General features: G+C 47.9%; 1 protein-coding gene across 1 annotated transcript in view; it reads left to right on the forward strand.

Annotated features, from left to right (window-relative positions):
• The window catches only part of PIGL (phosphatidylinositol glycan anchor biosynthesis class L), a 120,211-nt gene that overhangs the window by 83,836 nt on the left and 16,645 nt on the right, over positions 1 to 19,730 (forward strand). Inside the window, exon 4 of the mRNA XM_038758846.1 lies at positions 13,472 to 13,539. Coding sequence (XP_038614774.1) covers positions 13,472 to 13,539 — 68 coding nt within the window. The remainder of the gene's footprint in view (positions 1 to 13,471; positions 13,540 to 19,730) is intronic.

Consider the following 19,730-nt stretch of genomic DNA (forward strand, 5'->3'; position numbering starts at 1 on the left):
GAGCGCTTACTGTGTGCAGAGCACTGTACTAAGCGCTTGGGAAGTCCAAGTTGGCAACATATAGAGACAGTCCCTACCCAACAGTGGGCTCACAGTCTAAAAGGGGGAGACGGAGGTCATTCCCGGCCAGAGGCAGGGTGTAGGCTAGGGGTCTGCAGTGAGATAGGCGAGGTCATCAGCATCATCAATCGTATTTATTGAGCGCTTACTGTGTGCAGAGCACTGTACTAAGCGCTTGGGAAGTCCAAGTTGGCAACATCTAGAGACAGTCCCTACCCAACAGTGGGCTCACAGTCTAAAAAGGGGAGACGGAGGTCATTCCTGGCCAGAGGCAGGGTGTAGGCTAGGGGTCTGCAGTGAGATAGGCAAGGTCATCATCATCATCAATCGTATTTATTGAGCGCTTACTGTGTGCAGAGCACTGTACTAAGCGCTTGGGAAGTCCAAGTTGGCAACATATAGAGGCAGTCCCTACCCAACAGTGGGCTCACAGTCTGAAAGGGGGAGATAGAGAACAAAACCAAACATACTAACAAAATAAAATAAATAGAGTAGATATGTACAAGTAGAATAAAGAAATAAATAAATAGAGTAATAAATCTGTACAAACATATATACATATATACAGGTGCTGTGGGGAAGGGAAGGAGGTAAGATGGGGGGGATGGAGAGGGGGACGAGGGGGAGAGGAAGGAAGGGGCTCAGTGTGGGAAGGCCTCCTGGAGGAGGTGAGCTCTCAGTAGGGCCTTAATGAATGAATAAGGATTCCCATTAGCCTCCCTACCTTCTCCCCATATAAAGTTTATTTCATTCATTCATTCACTCAATCTTATTTACTGAGCGCTTACTGTGTGCAGAGCCCTGTACTAAGCGCACTTGGATAGTCCAATGCAGCGTTAGAGACAATCCCTGCCCATAATGGGCTTACCGTCCAGAAGGCGGGGAGACAGACATCAAAAACAAGTAAACAGGCATCAATATAAATAAATAGAATTATAGATATATACACTGGCCCTGTGGGGACATTCAACCCACGGGCTTGAAGCAGGATGGACTAGTGGAAAGAGCCTGGGTTTGGGAGTCAGAGGACCTGGGTTCTAATCCTGGCTCCACCACTTCCCTTCCCCACAGCATCTGTATATATGTATATATATTTGTACATATTTATTACTCTATTTATTTCTTTATTTATTTTACTTGTACATATCTATTCTATTTATTTTATTTTGTTAGTATGTTTGGTTTTGTTCTCTGTCTCCCCCTTTTAGACTGTGAGCCCACTGTTGGGTAGGGACTGTCTCTATATGTTGCCAACTTGGACTTTCCAAGCGCTTAGTCCAGTGCTCTGCACACAGTAAGCGCTCAATAAATACGATTGATTGATTGATAGTGTGTATGGCAGGAAGGAGCCTTGGAGAGAGAGGCAGGGGAGGAGGGCAACACCCCTGAGTCTTTTAGGGTCTTGGGCTTTGGGACCACAATGATATTGATAATAATAATTATCATCATCATCATCAATCATATTTATTGGGCGCTTACTGTGTGCAGAACACTGTACTAAGCGCTTGGGAAGTACAAGTTGGCAACATATAGAGACAGTCCCTACCCAATAGTGGGCTCACAGTCTAAAAGGGGGAGACAGAGAACGAAACCAAACATACTAACAAAATAAAATAAATAGAATAGATATGTACAAGTAAAATAAAGAAATAGAGTAATAAATATGTACAAACATATTACATATATAATATGTATATATATGTACATATATAATAAATATGTACGATTGATTGATTGATTGTATGCTGTGTGACCTTGGGCAAGTCACTTCTATGTTTCTCAGTTACCTCAGCTGTAAAATGGGGAGTAAGACTGTGAGCCCCAGTGAGGGACTGTGTACCACCTGTTGAGCTTGTGTCTATCCCAGCGCTTAGTACAGTGCCTGGCACATAGTAAGTGCTTAACAAATACTATTTAAAAAATGGTGGAGGGCAGTTTAGGAGACCACTATCATGACTCCAGTGTTCAAAAGTTAGGGGACCCCTGAGCAATCTATTGGAGGGCTCACAGACCTGGATTGGGTGATTACTGACTGTTGACAATACAAGTGAAATGAGTTTATTAGTGGGAGTTGGGCAGGGAGGTCCCTGGTTTAATCATGGCATTTATTAAGCGCTTACTATGTGCAAAGCACTGTTCTAAGCACTGAGGAGGTTACAAGGTGATCAGGTTGTCCCACGGGGGGCTCACAGTCTTAATCCCCATTTTACAGATGAGGTAACTGAAGCACAGAGAAGCAGCATGGCTCAGTGGAAAGAGCCCGGGCTTTGGAGTCAGAGGTCATGGGTTCGAATGCCGACTCCGCCACATGTCTGCTGGGTGATCTTGGGCAAGTCACTTAACTTCTCTGGGCCTCAGTTACCTCATCTGTAAAATGGGGATTAAGACTGTGAGCCCCACGTGGGACAACCTGATCACCCTGTATCCTCCCCAGTGCTTAGAACAGTGCTTTGCACATAGTAAGCACTTAACAAATGCCAATTATTATTATTATTATTAAGTGACTTGCCCAAAGTCGCACAGCTGACAATTGGCGGAGCCGGGATTTGAACCTATGACCTCTGACTCCAAAGCCCGTGCTCATTCCACTGAGCCACGCTGCTTCCCTTCCTTTTGCTTCTTGCTTCTCTTTACTCTGGTCTCGGAGAGTAAAGTCAAGTCTCCAATGGGTTCCCTGTAGCAATCTTTGTCCTTGTTTGGACAAAGCTGGGGTCAGGCTGGGGTGAGGAATTCGGAGCTTGGGAAGAGCTGGGGGAGGGCTCAAGTCCCGTTTCTTCATCGCTCACCCACATTTCACAAAGCCCCGCAGAAATGATACGGAGAGATAGCAAGAGGAGAAGCTGTAAGGGAATGAGTCAGTGCAGTTTCAGCCTCTGAAAACACTGACACCCTTGAGAAGGCACCAGGACTCCAACTCAGCACTGATCCGGAAACTGATTTTCCACGAAGTGCGTGAAGGGCAGCGTTCCCAACTTCAGTCAACCTCTCCATAGGATCTCAGGGCTCTTTGGAATTTTGAATGCATGCATTTCAAAATCGGGGGGAAGCTCTCTGCCCAGGTTTAACACCTACCTCTTCGCTCTGGGCATATCACTCCCATCCTCGTGTCTCTCTCCACTTCAATCCATACTTCATGCTGCTGCCCGGATTATCTTTGTCCAGAAACGCTCTGGGCATATTACTCCCCTCCTCAAAAATCTCCAGTGGCTACCAATCAATCTGCACATCAGGCAGAAACTCCTCACCCTGGGCTTCAAGGCTGTCCATCACCTCGCCCTCTCCTATCTCACCTCCCTTCTCTCCTTCTCCAGCCCAGCCCGCACCCTCCGCTCCTCTGCCGCTAATCTCCTCACCGTTAGGCCTCGTTCTCGCCTGTCCCGCCATCGACCCCCGGCCCACGTCCTCCCCCGGGCCTGTAATGCCCTCCTCCCTCTGCCCATCCGCCAAGCTAGCTCTCTTCCTCCCTTCAAGGCCCTACTGAGAGCTCACCTCCTCCAGGAGGCCTTCCCACACTGAGCCCCTTCCTTCCTCTCCCCCTCGTCCCCCTCTCCATCCCCCCCATCTTACCTCCTTCCCCTCCCCACAGCACCTGTATATATGTTTGTACATAATTATTACTCTATTTATTTATTTTACTTGTACATATCTATTCTATTTATTTTATTTTGTTAGTATGTTTGGTTTTGTTCTCTGTCTCCCCCTTTTAGACTGTGAGCCCACTGTTGGGTAGGGACTGTCTCTATATGTTGCCAATTTGTCCTTCCCAAGCGCTTAGTACAGTGCTCTGCACATAGTAAGCGCTCAATAAATACGATTGATGATGATGATGATGATAATCTGCGCCTCCCTGGTAGGCAGCTAGGCAACTTTTTGAAGGAATCTATTAGCTGCTAACTCTTTCCTGCAGCTAGGCAGGGTTCCAGGTTTTACTTTGAAGGCTACAGACGCCAAGTAGAAAAGGATTAGGGAGAAAGAGGGAACAAAGGTGTACTGGGCCTAGGAAGAGTGATTTATCAGATGCCAACTTTTTACCCTGTAGGGTAAATCACCTGTAGGTGATTTTTTTTTTTGGTTTTTCACACTCTGTCCTTGTCTTCTCCAACTGGGATAAGAAACTTAGCTAGTGATAATCAATCAATCAGTCAATCAATTGTATTTATTGAGCGCTTACTGTGTGCAGAGCACTGTACTAAGCGCTTGGGAAGTACAAGTTGGCAACATATAGAGACAGTCCCTACCCAAGGGAGAAGCAGGCTGCCTGACCAGCCCATCAGGCCATCCTGAGAATCCAGTTATACTGGCAGCTCAATCACTGCCTTCCCCACAAGTGAGAGGAAATGGTGAACAGAAAAGCTGCATGGCTTAGTAAATTGAACACGAGACTGGGAGTCAGAGGACCTGGGTTCTAATCTTGACTCCATCATGTCTGCTGTGTGACCTTGGGGAAGTCACTTGACTTCTCTGGGCCTAAGTTACCTTATTCATTCATTCATTCAGTTGTATTTATTGAGCGCTTACTGTGTGCAGAGCACTGTACTAAGCGCTTGGGAATTACAAGTTTGCAACATATAGAGATGGTCCCTACCCAACAGTGGGCTCACATTCTAGAAGGGGGAGACAGACAACAAAACAAAACATGTTAACAAAATAAAATGGGGATTAAAACCGTGAGCCCTACGTGGGACCGGGACTGTGTCCAATCCATTTACCTTTCATTTATTCATTCAGTCCTATTTATTGAGCACCTACTGTGTGCAGAGCACTGTATTAAGCGCTTGGGAAGTACAAGTTGGTAACATATAGAGACGGTCCCTAGCCCATAGCGGGGTCGTAGTCTAGAAGGGGGAGACAGACAACAAAACAACACACATTAACAAAATATAATAAATAGAATAGTAAATATGTACAAGTAAAATAAATAGAGTAATAAATCTGTACAAGCATATATACAGGTGCTTTGAGGCGGGGAAGGAGGTAGGTTGGGGGGATGGGGAGGGGAGGAGGGGGAGAGGAAGGAAGGGGCTCAGTCTGGGAAGGCCTCCTGGAGGAGGTGAGCTCTCAGTAGGGCCTTGAAGGGAGGAAGAGAGCTAGCTTGGCAGATGGGCAGAGGGAGGAGGGCATTCCAGGCCAGGGGGAGGACATGGGCCCGGGATCGACGGCGGGACAGGCGAGAACGAGGCACAGTGAGGAGGTTAGCGGCAGAGGAGCGGAGGGTGTGGGCTGGGCTGGAGAAGGAAAGAAGGGAGGTGAGGTAGGAGGGGGCGAGGTGATGTATCTACCCCAGCGCTTTGTTCAGTGCCTGACACATAGTAAGCTCTTGACAAATACCACAGTTAATATTATTATTATTGTTATTATTATTAATCATTGAAAGACTGGTCTGCCCCCATCCTGACCAGAAAGTTTATGTTTTCTAAACAGAAATGCACTGGGGTCAAGTCCCAATCCCCTCTGAATCAAAGTTCCTCTGGCCTTGCCAATCACCTTGCACCCCTCCTACCTTACTTCACTGCTCTCCTACTGCAACCCAGCCCACGCACTTACTTTACTCCTCTAATGCCAACCTAGTCTCTTTTTTTATGGCATTTATTAAGCGCTTACTATGTGCAAAGCACTGTTCTAAGCGCTGGGGAGGTTACAAGGTGATCAGGTTGTCCCACGGTGGGCTCACAGTTTTAATCCCCATTTGACAGATGAGGTCACCGAGGCACAGAGAAGTGAAGTGACTTGCCCAAAGTCACGCAACTGACAATTGGCAGAGCCAGGATTTGAACCCCTGACCTCTGACTCCAAAGCCCATGATCTTGCCACTGAGTCACGCTGCTTCTCCAACCTCGGTCTTGTCTATCTCCCTGCCAACCTCTCGCTCACGTCCGGCCTCTGGCCTGAATCAATCAATCAATCAATCGTATTTATTGAGCGCTTACTGTGTGCAGAGCACTGTACTAAGCGCTTGGGAAGTACAAGTTGGCATATAGAGACAGTCCTAAAGCCCCCTCCCTCTTCATATCCAGCCGACAATTACCCTCCCCACCTTCAAAGCCCCATTGAAGGCACAACTCCTCCAAGAGACTTTCCCTGTCTAAGCCCTCATTTCCTCTTCTCCCACTCCCTTCTGCGTTGGCCTTGTACTTGGATTTGCTCCCTTTATTCATACCCTCCCTCAACCCCACAGCACTTATGTACTGTAATTTATTTATGTCAATGTCTGTCTCCCTCTCTAGACTGTAAGCTCACTGTGAGCAGGGAATGTGCTGACCAACTCTGTCATATTGTTATATAGTACTCTACCAGGCACTTAGTACAGAGTTCTACATACAGTAGCTCTCAATAAATATGATTGATTGGCCACTGCCCAGGGGCCCCATGGCTACTTCTCAATTACACCTGCACAGAAATTATTTTAAAATCCAAAAGGCACCCACCCAGGACATTTTCTCCCACTCATCTCCTCCTGAAGAGGTAGCTAGGATTTACACGTTGGATGAGCCCCCTGACAGTAAGGCAAAAGCAACCAGCTTTCTCCTCGCCCGGCATGTTAGGTGAGAGAGCGGGTCTGGATCCCGGATTTAGGAAACTCCTGAGCATTATTTTGCATTGGAATGGGCCCTTTTGCTACAACCAGACACGGCTGGGGAATGTTTCTCTGGCCTCACTCTATTTCATGGCTCAATCAATTGATTGTATTTATTGAGCGCTTACTATAGGCAGAGCACTGCATTAAGCACCTGGGAGAGTACAATCATCATCATCATCAATCGTATTTATTGAGCGCTTACTGTGTGCAGAGCACGGTACTAAGCGCTTGGGAAGTACAAGTTGGCAACATATAGAGACAGTCCCTACCCAGCAGTGGGCTCAAATAATATAATAATAATGGTATTTGTTAAGCGCTTACTATGCGTCAAGCACTGTTCTAAGCCCTGGGGTAAATACAAGGTAATCAGGTTGTCCCACGTGGGGCTCATAGTCGCCATCCCCATTTTACCGATGAGGTCACTGAGGCACAGAGAAGTTAAGTGACTTGCTCAAGATCACACAGCAGACAAGTGGCAGAGCCGGGATTAACAGACACGTTCCTGCCCATAGCAAGCGTACAGTCTAGAGGACTCCTTCCGAATCGTTGCAGAGGCAGCGGTGTGTCCCGTTGACCGAACACAGGGAACTCAGTGTAGATCACTAGGATTCAATAGGACCGCAGCCAGCCTGTAAAGGAGGAGCTCACCCCAGTTGCCCCTGGCTTTAATTCTAGTGGCACAGGCCCAGGGTTGGGTCCCAGGGGACCACCCAATCTCTCTTTTAAAATCAAGAAGGCGCATTTCATCCCCCCTTCACAAGGAGTGTGAACCCTACAAGTGAGCTCCCCCAACTCACTGGCTGATGCTGGAAGCGGTGCCCCTCACTCAGGATTAATGTTCTGAACAAGTCTGGATGGGAAAGCCCTCACAGACTGAGGGAGTTAGGCTCCAGAGTAGAAAGTGCTGTGCAGAGAAGGCCCGGATACTTGGAACAAGCACTTCATTCCAAGCTCCTTGGAATAATGATGCTCTCCTGGGGCACCAGCCCAGGGCCTTGCAGGCCAGCATCCTGCCAAGTTAGGGCCATTGGTGGAAACCAAGTAATTTTTCAGGGTGGTTGGCAAACCAGGGAAGGGTTTAATGATTCGTAGCGTTAAGCCTGTACTGCTGGGAGAGCTCTCTCCATTCCTCCTAATAATAATGGGATTTATTAAGCACTTAGTATGTGCAAAGCACTGTTCTAAGCGCTGGGGAGGTTACAAGGTAATCAGGTTGTCCCACAGGGGGCTCACAGTCTTAATCCCCATTTTACAGACGAGGGAACTGAGGCTCAGAGAAGTGAAGTGACTTGCCCAAGGTCACACAGCAGACATGTGGCGGAGCCGGGATTCGAACCCATGACCTCTGAGTCCAAAGCCCGGGCTCTTTCCACTGAACCACGCTGCTTCACAGACTGCTTCACAACTGCTTCACAACTGCTTCCTCCTAGCAGTTGGCTGCTTCTACTCAGTGTCCCAGAAGCCCCCCGGATTTTCCCAAAGCCCAGGTTTACGGCGGACATCCGCAGTTCCTATCTAGTCGGTGCTATGAGAGAGCCTGGAGCCTGATTCTGGCTCCACAGCCCATTATTTTTAATTGCTGCTTAACTCCCGTTTAATGGGAGAAGAGGTGTGGGGGCGGGGGGGAGGGCGCAGTGTGTTCAAGTCCTAGCCAAATTCCATAGGAATTCTTTCCAGAACCTGTCCTGCTAAAGCCCAGGCCGGACTTGGGGGCTGCCTCCACCTTCTTGAGTGCCTCGGAGGTTCCCAAGTCTCCTTCTCCCAGACCAGGGTGAATCTCTCCAATGGCTACTCCGTAAGAAAGAGGAAGGAATCCAATCCACAGGACAGAAAACCTCTTTCTCTTTGGCCTTGTTGAATAGGTGGTAGGGATACATAATAACAATAGCAGGCGAGGCTCAGTGGAAAGAGCATGGACTTGGGAATCAGAGGTCCTGGGTTCTAATCCCAGCTCCATCACTTGTCAGCTGTGTGACTTTGGGCAAGACACTTAACTTCTCTGTGCCTCAGTTACCTCATCTGTAAAGTGGGGATTAAGACTGTGAGCCCCATGTGGGTACCCCCCCAGTGCTTAGAACAGTGCTTGGCACATAGTAGGTACTTAACAAATGCCATTATTATTATTTGTTAAGCACTTACTGTGTGTCAAGCATTGTACTGAGCTCTGGGCTAGATACAAGATAATCAGGAACCACATGGGGCTGACAGTCCAAGCAGGAGGGACCACAGGAATTGAATTTCCCATTTTGCAGGAACTGAGGCACAGAAAAGTGAAGCAACTTGCCCAAGGTCACACAGCAGATAAGTGGCGGAGCAGAGATCAGAACCCAGGTCCTCCAACTTCCAGGCCCATACTCTTTCCACTAGGCCAGGCTAGTACGAGCTTTGGCAGCAGTGGCGTAATGATTTTTGCTCCTTCTTGGGAAGGCTGGGTAAGGGAGGGAGCATCGGGGCTCCTGGCCTCGTAGAACTAAACCCTAATCCTGGTCGTTTAGTAGATTTTTCTTTCCTGAAACTCTGGAAGGGATCCGGGGATCAGGTTCCTGGTTTTCCTCCCAGCCCTCCAGCTCTCTCCTGTGATCCGGGACCTCTGCTGGAAGTGAAAGCTTCCCTCCCCATCAATCCTAACGCCAACCGAACAATCCCCATTAGTATCTTTGTGCTGTCCTGCAGTTAAGATTGAGATAAGAGGTTCCATGGATGGCCAACCAAGGGAGCCTGCATTTCAGAGCAGGTGCTCTTGGGGCCCTCAGCAGTTCAGGGAAACTCCCTAAGTGCTTCTGAGCAGATAATCACCTTTTAGCAGCATTTCCCCTCCCAGCCCCTTTGCTAGATGTACCAGTTCAGTTTGCTTGAACACCCATGACAGGCAGGGCAGGGTCTTCTTGCCTGCCCTGACTTCACTTACTTGGCTGCCTCACTAGGGCAACGAGCCAGAATAGGTTTCAAGGTGGCAGCAGAATCAACTGCTTTTCTATAAATGACTCAAGGCCAAAGGAAGTGGAGCTTCACTTTTAAAATCAGCGAGTTTCACCTGAAGACTAGGGAAAAGATCGTGTCTGATGAAAAGGAAGAGTTCAGTTCAGTCCATCAGTAGCATATGCTGAGCACTTACTCTCCGAGGACCCTGTACTAAGTACTTGGGAGCGTACGATAAAGTCAATAGACATTCTTCCCTGTCTGGAGAGACAGACCCTAAAATAATCATCATCATCATCATCAATCGTATTTATTGAGTGCTTACTGTGTGCAGAGCACTGTACTAAGCGCTTGGGAAGTACAAGTTGGCGACATATAGAGACAGTCCCTACCCAACAGTGGGCTCACAGTCTAAAAGGGGGAGACAGAGAACAAAACCAAGCATACTAACAAAATAAAATAAAATAATTTACCGATAAAGCTATGAACTTGGGAGTCCGAAGTGCCGAACTAAGGTGGGGAGATGAGAGGTTAATCAGGGAAGGCCTCCTGGAGGAAATGTGATTTCAGAAAGGCCTCGAAGTTCAGTTGCATTGGAGAGATAAGGAGGATCAGAAGCGCACCGCCAATCATAGAACAAATGTCAGAAGTAGACACCCACCAAAGAATAGCTCGAGTTTAGCAATTCAGAATACTTGTATTCGCTTTGAATTTGAGCCACAATAAAGTGAGAGGGCAGTGGGTCACGAGATGGCTTCTTGGGAGTCTTTCTTGTTCCCAGTAGCATGCCTGGGCCTCCCCACTACCATCGTTTGGAGCCCTGCAGCAAAAATACACCCCCACTCCTCCTTTAGTTGTCCCTGGGAGAATGGGCCCTGCTAAATTCAGTAAGGCTTTGAGCCTTGAGTCCTTCCTAATACTATAGGCTCAGCTTGGTGGAGATGCTTCTGTGACTACCTTAAAACACACCAATAATGATCCGACCCTAGCCCTAACCTAACCTAAACCTGGAAGAGAATCAGACACTCTCCCAGAATGAACCTGGGGCTCCATCTTCAATATGGGGAAATGAATTATTGTTAATCCAAAGGGCTTGAAAATGAGTTTGAACTCACTGTGGGGCCCAGATGGAAGTGCTGTATGGACAGGTACTGTCCTAACCCAGGCTGTTTAGATACAGCACGGCCCCCTCATGGGGAGATTTCCCCCCTACCCCAGCAGGTTAAAAAGGAGTGGCAATTAGACATCCGCTAACCTGGAATCCTGAAAACTCGGCCACTCCCAGTACTCCCCATGTTGGTGAGTATAATTCCTAGCTATTCTCCACTCTCTTTCCGTCTTCCCTGAGAATTGCCCTGTTGGCACTGGATAAAGAGAATTAGAGGAGTCACATCATGTCAAAAGCAGGTAATTACAGGTATAGAGAAGAGAAGCACTAAGAAGAAAATGTGGAGTGAGGGGAGCATGGGGGGAGAGACAGAAACAGAAAGAGAGAGTGTGAGACGTGGATGAGAGTTTTTTTTTCAGAAAGAGAAACCAGGCAAACTAGACCATATCTGCTATTTGCTGAGCTCCACACGGAGCTTGTATAAGTGCATCTGGAAGCCTAAGCTAAGTGGAACCTTCATTTGATCTGGCATCAAACAAAGCAATGGACTTGCTGTCACATGCACATTTCACCTTCCGAGGTGTCAAAAACAGGGCAGAAAGTGAAGACGGAAGAAGGATGGTTCTGACAGACATTATTCCATTTTCCACGAGAAAGGTATATTGGGGTAGCACCTCTCAGGCACTCTGGACCGCACAACTCTTCCCAAACCAATTTAGATTTTCTTTAAAACAAACACGCACCAAGTCCAAAACCTAGCTTGGTTTACTTTCCACCCAAGATGCCTGAAGCCATCTAACCCAACACAGATTGCTGGGCAACATCATGAATGGTTTCTGTTCCCTTTGCCTTTATGGAAACCGTTTATGGAGGTACACTGCCACCTCATCATCGTCATCATCATCAATCGTATTTATTGAGCGCTTACTGTGTGCAGAGCACTGTACTATGCGCTTGGGAAGTACAAGTTGGGAACATATAGAGACAGTCCCTACCCAACAGTGGGCCACCTGTGTCTTTCCCCCAGGCTTTCCCCATCAGACACTGATTACAGCCAGTTTAAAGCTTCACCACCTTCTCTTCCCAAAGAGATCTCCTGGGTCTGCCCAGGTCTCTTAACTAGATTTCTTGTGGCGGGGGAGACCCAGAATGGGGAGCAGCAGGTTGCCAAGTGGGTGATGAGGGTTCTTTGGACATTCCCTCGACCTCACTTCTCTGTGCCTCAGTTACCTCATCTGTAGAATGGGGATTAAGACTGTGAGCCCCCCAGGGGACAACCTGATCACCTTGTGACCTCCCCAGCGCTTAGAACAGTGCTTTGTAAGCGCTTAATAAATGCCATTATTATAAGCGCTTAGTACAGTGCTCTGCACACAGTGAGCGCTCAATAAATGTGATTGATTGATTGATGAGTGGCAGAGCCGGGATTAGAACCCAGGTCCTTCCAGCTTTCAGGGCCGGTTTCTATCCACTAGGCCTCACTACTTCTCTAATAATAATTGTGGTATTTGTTAGGTGTTTACTCTGTGCCCGGCACTGTACTAAGCACTGCGGTAGATACTAGCACTTGATAAATACCAGTGATTGATTGATTTTTGGTTGGGTGGGACAAGATGGTGTTTTTTTGTGTGTGTGTCCATGTGTTATTATTTATTAATTTTACTTGTACATATCTATTCTATTTATTTTATTTTGTTGGTATGTTTGGTTTTGTTCTCTGTCTCCCCCTTTTAGACTGTGAGCCCACTGTTGGGTAGGGACTGTCTCTAGATGTTGCCAACTTGGACTTTCCAAGCGTTTAGTCCAGTGCTCTGCACACAGTAAGTGCTCAATAAATACAATTGATTGATTGATTGATTGATTTAACCCGGTGCTGCAGGCCCTGCCTGGCAAACAGATAGGAAATATAAAGTGTGGAAGAAAGATGGGGCCACCTGGGTGAGCAAGCAGGAGTATTCTCTTCCGGAGCTCCAGGAAAGGATGGGGCCTGACATGTTCTTGAGCTGGAGAGGGAGCTTATTAACGTGAAGAACAGGGCAGGGCTATTTTAGGGTGGGGGGAAAGATGCTGTAAAGAACAAGGCATTCCTGTCCCTTTCAGTGTACTGCAGTCTCTGGAGAGAACCCTTCCTTCCCCTGCCCCACCTCCCCCTACTGCAGGGCATTTTCTGGCTCTTTTTTGCAGAGCTAGAGCTTCAGACCAAGGGGGATAATCTCTAATCTCTCTTCCCCTGTGTGGCATCCTCTTTCCAACGGTGGGTCAGATGCAAGCGTTACTGTCCATCCCCATCGGACCTGTCCAGTTGGCATGAGGGGTATGTATTGGGCACCCACTGTGTGGGGAGCACGCTGCACAGTGCATTTGACAGAACAGAAAGCGGGAAAACGTGATCCGATCCCTGAGGACCTTACAATCTACTCTAATGGGAAAGACAAGCAGGCATATGTAGATGAAAATACAGTCTTTGAAGAGCATTGAAAACCAGTGTGTTCAAGTGGAAAGAGCCTGGGACTCAGAGGACTGAGTTCTAATTCCAACTCTGCCTACTGTGTGACCCTGGACAAGTTACTTAACTTCCCTGTGCCTCAGTTTCCTCATCTGCTAAATAGAGATTAACTATCTGTTCTCGCTCCTACTTACACCGTGAGCCCTAAGTGGAACAGAGACTGAGTCCAACTTGGTTACCCTGTATCTACCCCAGTGCTTAGTACCGTGTTTGACAAATAGTAAGCCCTTAACAAATACCACAGTTCTACTCCTCCTCCTCTTCATCATCCCAGTTACTGATGGTCTGGCTTTCTCTACAGGTGGTGACCTTTGATGCGGGTGGAGTGAGTGGTCATGCCAACCACATTTCTCTTTATTCTGCTGTAAGGTAAGGTGCCCAGGGCTGTCTGGCAGAGGAGATTGATTAAAATGTAATGGCCAGCTTGGTTGAACAGTGTTACTGTGTGTCCACGCAGAGGAAGTGGGTGGTTCGACTGACTCGGAATCAATCAATCAATCAATCGTATTTATTGAACACTTACTGTGTGCAGAGCACTGTACTAAGTGCTTGGGAAGTACAAGTTGGCAACATATAGAGACGGTCCCTACCCAACAGTGGGCTCACAGTGTCCTGCGAGGTGAAGCGTGAGGGTGCGCAAAGTTGAGCTCGCCCACATCACCTTTTCACCCAGTAATATCCCTGGCCAAAGTTTCAGGAACTAGGTGTGAAGATATAGCCTTCCAAGAATATGCACACAAGTTCGTGGACTCATAGAATCCTAGAACTTGAAGGGATATTGAGAGGTCATTAGGTCCAACCCCCTGCCTCCCGGCAGTGAAGAGTTTTAGATTTATAGCTATCCATCCGATTCTTAAATATCTCTAGGATTGTGTTCCGTTCTTTCCCTTGATTTCCCAATTACCCTGAAAATGTTTAATCACTTTAATCACTTTGACAGTCAGGTAATTCCTCCTATAATAATAATAATGATGATGGCATTCATTAAGCGCTTACTATGTGCAAAGCACTGTTCTAAGCTCTGGGGAGGATACAAGGTGATCAGGTTGTCCCACGTGGGGCTCACAGTCTTCATCCCCATTTTCCAGATGAGGGAACTGAGGCCCAGAGAAGTGAAGTGACTTGCCCAGAGTCACCCAGCTGACAAGTGGTGGAGCCGGGATTTGAACCCTTGACCTCTGACTCCAAAGCCCGGGCTCTTTCCACTCAGCCACACTGCTTCCTATATCTCTGGGATATAAGGAATACAGTTGTGATATACAGCATCAGAGAGCCAGATCCCTTATAGCTTGGGAAAGAGGGATTGTAACTGGGGGAAGGTCCACATGGAGGCTGAGATTCATCTACCCCAGAGTTTTGAGGGCATTGTGGGTTACCCAAAAAAGGACCAAGTCAATTCTGTTCAGAGTGTCTCCATACTCTGAACAGGGTGCTGAATCAGCAAAAGGGAGCCCTGTGATCTAACCCCCACCCCCAATAGCTTAGAGGTAAGCAACGGGTTAAGTTTATTTTTAGTGGTTATGGGTTTCTGCAGACTGTCTCTCAGAGGAAATAGAGCATAACCACATTGCTCATGCGCATCAGGGCCTCAGTCCAGCTCTCCCTCGTCCAGCCATGTCATCTCCATGGCCACGGTTGCAGGGCCTTGTCCTAGCCCTCTTCCTCCCCAGCATTCTCACCCAGTCAGGGCCAGCCAGTCTGGGGAGACTAAGGCTAAACTGGGATCCCAGCCTCTGTCACCTGGAGAGAGACAGGGGACTGGGATTGACCCTGGCCTTTCTTCTCCACAGAAAAAACTCCTGACAGTTTAAAAACGCTCTATCCACTATTTATCCACTCTCTCCCTCCTATGTATCCACTCTCTTTTCCCACCACAACTCAGCTCATGCTCTTCATTTCTCTCATCACCCTACTCACAGGGCCTCATTCTTGCCTCTTTTGCCAATGACCACTTGCTTACACCCTCCCAGCCCCTTCACATCCCTCAGACCACTGCTCTCCCCACCTTCAAAACCCTGCTGAAATCATGTCTCCTCAAGGCCATCCCAGGTTAGTTTCCCCAACTGTATTCCTCCAACTGCCACTTCAGTCTCTCCTAATCACCTAAAAATTTAAGTACTTGCAACTCCCCTTAGTTCTTACGTCCATATTTTTATCCTCTCCTACACCTTCCTTCCCATAATGTATTTTAGTGTCTGTCTCCCCCATTAGATTGTTAGCTCCTGGAGGCCAGAGATCATGTCCACTAATTCTATTGCAATTTCCCAAATGCTTAGTGCAGTGCTCTACACAAAGTAGGCATGCAATAAATACTGTGGAGTGATTGATTCCTGCACCCATACCCCAATGGCATGCCATGTCCAGGCCATTACACAGTTTTAAACTGGGTCTCTCTCTCTCTCTCTCTCTCTCTCTCTCTCTCTCTCTCTCTCTCTCCCTCCCTCCCTCCCTCTCCCTCTCCCTCTCCCTCACCCCTCCCCAACCCCGAGAACTGGGAAGGGAATTCCTTATGACCCAGCCAGAATGGAAAGGTGGACAAGTAAATGCATAAATGTTTACATAGATCAATGTGTACTTAAATGCTATGGGTGACTGTGAGTACTTAAGTGTTAAATGGTGGTTAGGAGGATATGTCTTGGGGAGAAGACCTTGGGTAGAAGCTTTCTGAAGGAGGTGGGATTTCAAAAGGGCTTTGAAGGTGGTAAGAGCTGGTTTCTGGTGGATTTGAAGTGCGAGGGAGTTCCAAACAGGGTGAAGGGCAAATGCAAGGGGCAGGAAATGTGAGCATGAGGGAGGAGCACGGAGGATGGACTGGAGGGTAGGAGGTGAAGAGGATGGATACGTAAGGAGGGAAGGGCTGCTGGAGAACCTAGAAGACAATGAGCAGGGCTTTATGTTTGAGGTGGGACGTGTATAGCCACTGGAGATTTTTGAAGAGTGGAGAGATGTCAGCAGAATGACATTTTAGGACTATGTAAGGGGCTGTGCAATAGGGAAGACACAGGGTGGGGAAGTTTGGGTAGGAAGGAGGGGGCAGATCTAAGAAACATTATGGAAAAAGAACCAACAGGATATAGAGACAGACTGAGTATGAGGAAAGGGGAAGTTAAATGATTTATTTATATTAATGCCTGTCTCCCCCTCTGGACTGTAAGCTTGTTGTGGGCGGGGAATGTGTCAACCAACTCTGTTGTATGGTATTATCCCAAGCACTTTACAGTGCCCTGTGCACAGTAAGCGCTCAATAAATACCACTGATGAGATTGACTGATAAAAGATAGAAGTCAAAAATGACAGCAGCATGTGCATATAGGAGATCTTTGTTCTCTTGATGCAGAAGAAGCAGAGATGACATAAGGGTTATAATCAAAGTTTTGGCACAAGAAAGAGAGAAGACAATGAAGACTTATTTTTTGTCTCCCTCTCTTCTTTCCACTCTCCCCAACCTCAAAGAGAGATGCTCCTCTCCACATTTCTGTTTCTAATGTGTCTTTGTCCTAGTGTCTGGGTGCCAAGGCAATCAACATTTAAAAAATGTCTAGTCGAGTAGCCAAGGAAAAGAAAATGATCAGGTTCAAAACCTGGTGCTTTCGTTAGTGCTGTCTGCTGCTGCCTCACTCTGAGTTCAAGTTTCTGCCATTGCAGTCTTTCTTCACTAAACGTCTGGGGGAAAAAGAATCGCCACAGAATGGTTGGGGGGTACCTTCCGCAGTGCCCTTCAGGTTGTCAATCAATAGTATTTATTGTAGAGCACTGTATTAACCATGTGGGAGAGTGCAAAGAGGTAAGAGACACAATCCCTACCCTCAAGGAGCTTACAACCTATCAGGAGTGAGAAATGGTCCAGGCCTCATCTCCCAAGTCACCACTGGAGCTGGACTGTGGCCACTAAGATTGGCAGTTGGCCACTGCGCAGAGGGCTAGGCCTTTCAACCCATCCATCAGCTGGTGGCATTTATTGAGCACTTACTGTGTGTGGAACACTATACTAAGTGCCTGGGAGGGTAGGATAAAATAGAGTTGACAGACATGATCCGTGCCCACAAGGAGGTTACAGACTTGAATTGTAACCCAACCTGTCCAGGGTTATAAGGAGGGTGGCCAGTGGCAATGTTGTTTTTGTCGTCCACGGTGTGAGTGAGGCAGCCCCATGGATGTCAGCAGGCCAAAGTTGTGCAGCATCACGCCCCAGCCCGATCCCTCTGTAGCCACGGCCGAAATCAAGTCATCTTAGATGCTTTCCTGGCCCAGTTTATATCATTACTGTTGGCTCCAGTGTGTTGCGAAATCTTCCCTAGCCTAAGCAATCAGGGACTCACGAATTTGGAGGGGACGGCAATCTGCCGGGGAAATTGGAACTGCATTTTTCACCCCTACGCTGGTGTTGTTATAGCAATCACAAGGGGAAACTTCCATCAATGCACAACATGAAAAGCCCCACGGAGACCGGAGAAACCATTAACCGAGCCCCCCTCATCGATTCCAGGAAGAAAAGGAAAGAGCTCATCTCCCTTGCCCAGATCTCTTTGGAATGGTTGTAGACTCAGTGTCAGGCTGCAGAAGAGCCAAGGGGAGAGGTGTGGGAGCAGGAGGGAGTTTTTCTGTCATGAGGGGCATTGCAGGCTGACTTTTGGGAGGGTGGGGTTGAAGTTAACACTTTAGCTGCGGGGAACAGTAGAGGTCTGTGGCCAGGTTGCAGTGGGATCTGTTACCCATTAAGTGCTTTCTAGACTCCAAGAAAACTCGTGTATGTGTGTGTGTGTTTTGTATTTCATGATGCTTAGAACAGCTGTGTATATTACCACAAATACCAAGAGTTCTCCATCACACTCATTTTCTCACAGGGGTGACCTCCCCCTTAAAGGGACACAATAGTAGAATTAATACCAACTCCCTTTCTACTCATCCAGCATATATTGATACCTATCCTGAGCAAGTATGGGGGAAGCAATTTCCTAGGCAGAAGAGATAGCCCTGGTGTTCAGCAGGTATGAGGATGGTGGTAGAAAGTGCAGGAGGAGTGTGGAGGTCAGTCTACCCAGCTGGCTGTTACTAACTAAAGAATATAGACTGAGTACAGTTCAGGAGCCCTCCAACCTCAAAGACTCATGTCTCAAGAAACTTTCTGTGGCACTATGGAATGGGGTTGGTACAGAATGCATCTGGGCAAGGCCCTTCCTCTTCATTTCAGAACACTTCAGGGCAATCAGCACCCAGAATGTGAGTGTTTCCCTCCTCATGTCCATCATTTTCCCTGTCTCCCCTCTTACTGTCCCATTTTTCTGTCTTTCCTCGCACAGCTGCCCTTATCTGACTGCAGCCCCATCTATTTATTTTATTTTGTTAGTATGTTTGGTTTTGTTCTCTTTCTCCCCCTTTTAGACTGTGAGCCCAATGTTGGGTAGGGACTGTCTCTATATGTTGCCAATTTGTACTTCCCAAGCGCTTAGTACGGTGCTCTGCAAATAGTAAGCGCTCAATAAATACGATTGATGAGGAGGAGGAGGAGGCTTGTGGATAGAATGCTAAGACAGGTTCAGTCCTATTTCGCCCACGGATAGCTCCAGTGCTCATGCCAGAAGTCCCCAATGTGGCTCCTCCTTCATATTTAGAGCACTAAGGAGTAAACGTGACTGGGCCCATCACAAAGCGGGTCATACGTTTGTCACTCTGAGAGACATGGTGTGAAACCACTGGGCTCTGCCACTGACAGACCGGTCGGTGGAGCAGTCTTGGGGAGCTTGGGACTGCCCTGGGGACTCGAGTCGGCTCAGAAGAGGTAGAACATGCTTCTGGTGTAGCAGCCACACTGGCATTCTGGGCTGAGGCTCTGGGAGGCCCAGTTCAATCTGGATCTTTCCTGTTCTTCCTTCCCTGGGGGATGCCCTGGATGGATTATCTTTGTCCAGAAACGCTCTGGGCATATCACTCCCCTCCTCAGAAATCTCCAGTGGCTACCAATCAATCTGAGCATCAGGCAGAAACTCCTCACCCTGGGCTTCAAGGCTGTCCATCACCTCGCCCCCTCCTACTTCACCTCCCTTCTCTCCTTCTCCAGCCCAGCCCGCACCCTCCGCTCCTCCACCGCTAATCTCCTCACTGTACCTCGTTCTCGCCTGTCCCGCCGTCGACCCCCGGCCCACGTCATCCCCCGGGCCTGGAATGCCCTCCCTCTGCCCCTCCGCCAAGCTAGCTCTCTTCCTCCCTTCAAGGCCCTGCTGAGAGCTCACCTCCTCCAGGAGGCCTTCCCAGACTGAGCCCCTTCCTTCCTCTCCCCCTCGTCCCCCTCTCCATCCCCCCATCTTACCTCCTTCCCTTCCCCACAGCACCTGTATATATGTATATATGGTTGTACATATTTATTACTCTATTTATTTATTTATTTATTTATTTTACTTGTGCATTTCTATCCTATTTATTTTATTTTGTTGGTATGTTTGGTTCTGTTCTCTGTCTCCCCCTTTTAGACTGTGAGCCCACTGTTGGGTAGGGACTGTCTCTATGTGTTGCCAATTTGTACTTCCCAAGCGCTTAGTACAGTGCTCTGCACATAGTAAGCG

The sequence above is a fragment of the Tachyglossus aculeatus genome, chromosome 17 (assembly GCF_015852505.1).
Source record: "Tachyglossus aculeatus isolate mTacAcu1 chromosome 17, mTacAcu1.pri, whole genome shotgun sequence".
In the NCBI taxonomy this organism is placed as follows: Eukaryota; Metazoa; Chordata; class Mammalia; order Monotremata; family Tachyglossidae; genus Tachyglossus; species Tachyglossus aculeatus.